This window comes from Hyphopichia burtonii, assembly GCF_001661395.1.
Source record: "Hyphopichia burtonii NRRL Y-1933 unplaced genomic scaffold HYPBUscaffold_1, whole genome shotgun sequence".
Taxonomy (NCBI): domain Eukaryota; kingdom Fungi; phylum Ascomycota; class Pichiomycetes; order Serinales; family Debaryomycetaceae; genus Hyphopichia; species Hyphopichia burtonii.
Window position 1 is genome coordinate 2,729,348 of NW_017963728.1, and position 4,720 is coordinate 2,734,067.

The following is a 4,720-nucleotide window of genomic DNA, read 5'->3' on the forward strand; positions in this document are numbered from 1 at the left end:
ATGAATTGTCAAAGTAGTATATCAAAATAGTGTGAATAAAGAATAGTATGAATTATCAAAGTAGTATATCAAAATAGTATGAATAAGCAAAATAGTAATATGTTGAGATAGGCTACCCCAATTAGCAAGGTTCAGGCTTACGCTTATCCATGGGAAGGGCTTACAATAAAGATCTTTCTACTAAGCATACAAGTATGCTGTTTTCTTCTTCCCATAGCGACAATCCTCCACTCGGCTGGGTTATCCTTCCGAAACCAAAGCCGGTACTTGGTACGCTTTATATACTTCTCTTTCTTGAGGAGAAACTCCTTATTTGGTGTTGCAACAACCTTTGCCCCACATTCGTTATCCGGGAGTTGACACCCGTACACCCAGTATCTCGGGAAGAGGAAGTGGAGGAGGGGAATCTGTTGGGAATGCACAAACAGATCATAGTCTAACGAACAATTAGAACAAGGTTATTGCTCTAAAGCACATAAATCACTCAGTCGGCTGAGACCATTATCTTGTCTTTCATGAGTTACGATCAAAAGCCCGAAACAAATCCCCTCATCTATTGCTGTTCTCGTTTGTTACAGTTACTGGCTGCAAACTTTGTTCTCAACCGAGTATGCTTCCCCCAACCGGCCCCCACTTCAACTCCGAGACTTATCTGAAGATATATAGAGTGATGGAGTTAAGTTCGTTTGGCGATGGTATAAATTGGGCTTGATGAATCGGTGAAATGATGGTGATAATAAATATCATCATCAGTAAATCATGTTAGAAGCTATCAGTTCCCCCCGTGCTCCAAGTCCAATGCCGGACGAGTCAGTCATTGGACATTTGAGAGATGCCTCTCTTTTACAGCCAGGTCTGAATAAATCAAGAGCAACTGCCGATATGGCAGATCAAATAAACCCTCCCCTTGTCTACCAACCTTATGATAACGATATCCCGATTGATAAGATCTATGGGAAAGAAACTCCAACTCCTGATTTGTATAAATCAAACTTATTGGATTTAGCTAATGATTGGTGTACTAAGTTCAACAATGGTCAAATCAATGATTTGTTTGTTCCTCATGCTTCTTGGAAAGACCATTTATCTCTTTCTTGGGATTATCATCAATATCATGGATTTGATAAAATCAAACATGCTCTTAAGTCCCAGCAATCGTCTTTTAATTTGAAAAATTTAACGGTCAATACTAAAGCTGATATGAGATTTGAAAATAGTATCAGTGTCCAGACGATTCATCCTGCCACTGAGTCTAATCCAATTCCAATTGAATGGCTTCAAGTCGTTGTTAATTGGGAGAATAATTTTGGTTTCGGGATTGGGTGTATTCGTTTCGTTGCCGTCAACAATACTTTAAAAGCCTTGTCTGTTTTCACTGGGTTGGAAAACATTCGTGGGAATGAAGAAAAAATTGGGAAACGTAGACCTGAAGGGGTAAATCATGGTCAACATAAGGGTAGAACTTCTTGGTTGGAAAATAGACAAGAAGACTTTAAATGGGGTGACAGTAAAAACCCCACTGTTTTGATTGTTGGTGGTGGTCAAGGTGGGTTGAATACCGCTGCTAGATTGAAAATGATGGGCATTGATTGCTTGATTGTGGAAAAAAATCCAAAAATTGGTGATAATTGGAGAAATAGATATAAATTTTTGGTTTTACATGATCCTGTTTGGTATGATCATTTGGCTTATTTGAACTTTCCTCCTAATTGGCCCATTTTCACTCCAAAGGATAAGCTAGGTGATTGGTTTGATCATTATGCTCAATCAATGGAATTGAGCTATTGGACTAATAAAACCGTTTGTGGTTGTGAATTTAACAATGGGGTTTGGAAAGTTAAAATGGTTGATAATGATTCTGCTGAAGTTACTTATTTAAATCCAAAACATTTAATTATGGCTACTGGTCATTCTGGTGAACCAAATATCCCTCATTTCAAAAATGAACACTTATTTAAGGGTAAAATTGTTCATTCTTCTCAACATAATACTGGTAAAATGTTCCAAGGTGAAAATGCCATTGTTCTTGGTTGTTGTAATTCAGGTCATGATATTGCTCAAGATTTTTATGAACAAGGTGCTAAACCTATTATTGTTCAAAGATCTTCAACCTGTGTTATTAATAGTGAAATCGGTTTAAGAGTTACCACTGAAGGATTATTCGAAGAAGATGGTCCTCCAACGGAAATTGCTGATTTGTATTTAAATTCATTTCCAATGAAATTGTTAAACTTGGTTCAACAACAACAGTATCGTAAAATTTGTCACCTAGAAAAAGATTTGCAAGAATCTTTAACTAAGGCTGGCTTTAAATTAGATGCCGGTTATGGTGGTACAGGACTTTTCGGTAAATATTTTAGAAGAGGTGGTGGTTATTACATTGATGTTGGTTGTTCTAAATTACTTGCAGATGGTAAGATCAATATTAAGCAAGGGGTTTCCATTGATCATTTTACTGAAAATGGCGTTGTATTTACCGATGGTACTGAAGTAAATAATTTGGCTATCGTGGTGTTAGCTACTGGTTACTCGAACATGCGTGATACTGCAAGACGTATTTTTGGTGATCAGGTCGCTGATAAATTGAACCCTGTTTGGGGCCTTGATGAAGAAGGTGAATTTAAAACCATGTGGAGAGATTCAGGTCATCCAAATTTTTACTATATGGGTGGTAATTTGGCTGTATCAAGATATTATTCTAAGAAATTGGCTTTAAGAATTGTAGCCCAAGAAAGGGGTTTCTTGAAGCAAGATAATAACTAAGTAGTCTTTCTATCGTAAGCCATGATTTAAATGAATTTGTGTAACTCAATAAATGTTTTTAAATAATTTTTTGCAATCTAAAATTCCTTAAAGGAATGACATGGCCGCATTCTTCGTTTACGAAGATGTCAACTTATTCATATTCGTCAATTTGCTCCTCCAATCCTAGTGGGCCAATAGTTGCAATGGCCTAAGCGTTTTGGCAATTGTTTTACTAAAGTATGAAAAAACAATCCACTTATGAATAATAGGCTCGTAAGTACTTCTTAATTTGGCTCCTAAGTAGCCCCAAAGTCGTATTTGATAAAATGCGTTTCAAAAATTAGCTTTTTAATTCAAAAAGTTTTCCCATCTCAACATTTCAAAAAGAAACTGTAGTGGTTTCTTTTAGAATGTTCCATTCAAGTTAAAATTGCAAAATGGCTAACTTAATTTTTAAACAATATCAACTATTTCCAAAACTTTAATCATATTATATGATATATTTCAAATAAAATATGTAAAAACAGATACGGCTTTGTATCAATTTGCAACAAATTTGGCACTTTCTTAAATGTAGCCAAAAACAGAATGCGAACTTCGCAAATGACTACTTTTTCGGCAGATTTTGCATCAATATTAACATTAAAAACCAGAACACTGAATATGACGTTGAAGGGCAACTTGTATGAGGATCCATAGCTCAAGTTTGTCAACCCATGTGCTGAGTATAAGGGATTATTCATATAAAAAGGTCTGCTTTTCAGCTCAATTTTAAATGAAATAACTCCAATTATATCATAAATAATACAAATAATTTTGACTCAAAATGCTTCCTCATTTACGTGATACTTCCTTTTCCAATTTCGTTGGCCTTGCCTTGGTTATTAGCTACATGGTAAATGGTATTTTTTCTTGGAGACTTACCAATTATGACTTGAAAGTCTATTCTAGTTTGTTAGGTGTTGTTTGTGGGGCTGCTGCCGTTTCAGGTGCTTGGCCCTCTTGCTTGATTGCAGCCGTTGCTGGAGGTCTTGTTACTGCTGCTAAAGCTTTTAATCAAGGGGGTGACACCAACGGAAACGTCAGACGTGGAAGTGGAATTATTCATTTAGCCAGTAATGGTACTGTCATTTCTGAAAACTTCCACCCACTGCACACCACTACTGGTGTTTGGGATAAGATTATCAACGAAGGTAACACTTATGATGTCACTAATAATGGGACTTTTTTTATTTTGAAAGGAAATTTGCAATCAAAAGGATTCACTAGCCACTTGTTTAAAAGAAGTGACCAATCCAAAGCTATGAAATCCATACTGCTGTGGACTTTAATTCTAAAAGTTGGCCAAACTTAGGAACACTGGATGCAAATGCGTTGGCAAAACGAGTTGCTTTAGTTTGTGGTGGTACCAAGGCTTGTGATTTGGGTGCTGTTCTCGACGCAGAAAATAGCGACAAAGAATACATTCGTTTTATTATTCAAAGTATTAACAATGGTGTGCCTTACGATCCAAGTCCATAATTTCTACTATAGCTCTGAATTATTATTTGTGATCAATTGTTTACACATTTATGTAAAATATTGCAAAAAATCAGAGTAACATTTTCATTAAGTTTTTTTCAGTTTAGTCTGAAATCTGTTTTTTCTTACCTATATACTCAAGTGAATTCTTTAAAATTACAACATATTAATGTAGAATGGTTTACGATATTTTAGATTCAACACGAAGCAACATGTGTTTGCATCTCGTTGTAGTTTTGACATATTTTTAATTTCCATTGTCTCAAAAACTGCACATCGACTGATTTTAAACTATTTCAACTACAATAGTCATTCGAAACTCGTGAAAAGTTATTTCACGTCATGCAGGTGACCAATATTCGCTTTTTAAGGGAGTAGTTGGAACTGCTGGTCTAAAATAAAGTTATTTAAGATTGGTTTGAAGCATTTACCTCTAGTGCACGATATAGAGCTA

At 35.7% G+C, this 4,720-nt stretch overlaps 2 protein-coding genes across 2 annotated transcripts; both read left to right on the forward strand.

Annotated features, from left to right (window-relative positions):
- Positions 1 to 507: 507 nt before the first annotated feature.
- On the forward strand, positions 508 to 2,811 carry HYPBUDRAFT_151834 (FAD/NAD(P)-binding domain-containing protein). The gene has a single exon (XM_020220708.1). The coding sequence runs from the start codon at positions 760 to 762 to the stop codon at positions 2,761 to 2,763; it is 2,004 nt and encodes a 667-aa protein (XP_020079637.1). The 5' UTR covers positions 508 to 759; the 3' UTR covers positions 2,764 to 2,811.
- Positions 2,812 to 3,571: 760 nt separating this feature from the next.
- HYPBUDRAFT_146896 (uncharacterized protein) lies at positions 3,572 to 4,266 on the forward strand (the record flags this gene model as incomplete). The annotated part of the gene is made up of 2 exons (XM_020220004.1): positions 3,572 to 3,938; positions 4,100 to 4,266. The coding sequence occupies 2 exons, from the start codon at positions 3,572 to 3,574 to the stop codon at positions 4,264 to 4,266; spliced, it is 534 nt and encodes a 177-aa protein (XP_020079638.1).
- Positions 4,267 to 4,720: the final 454 nt, after the last annotated feature.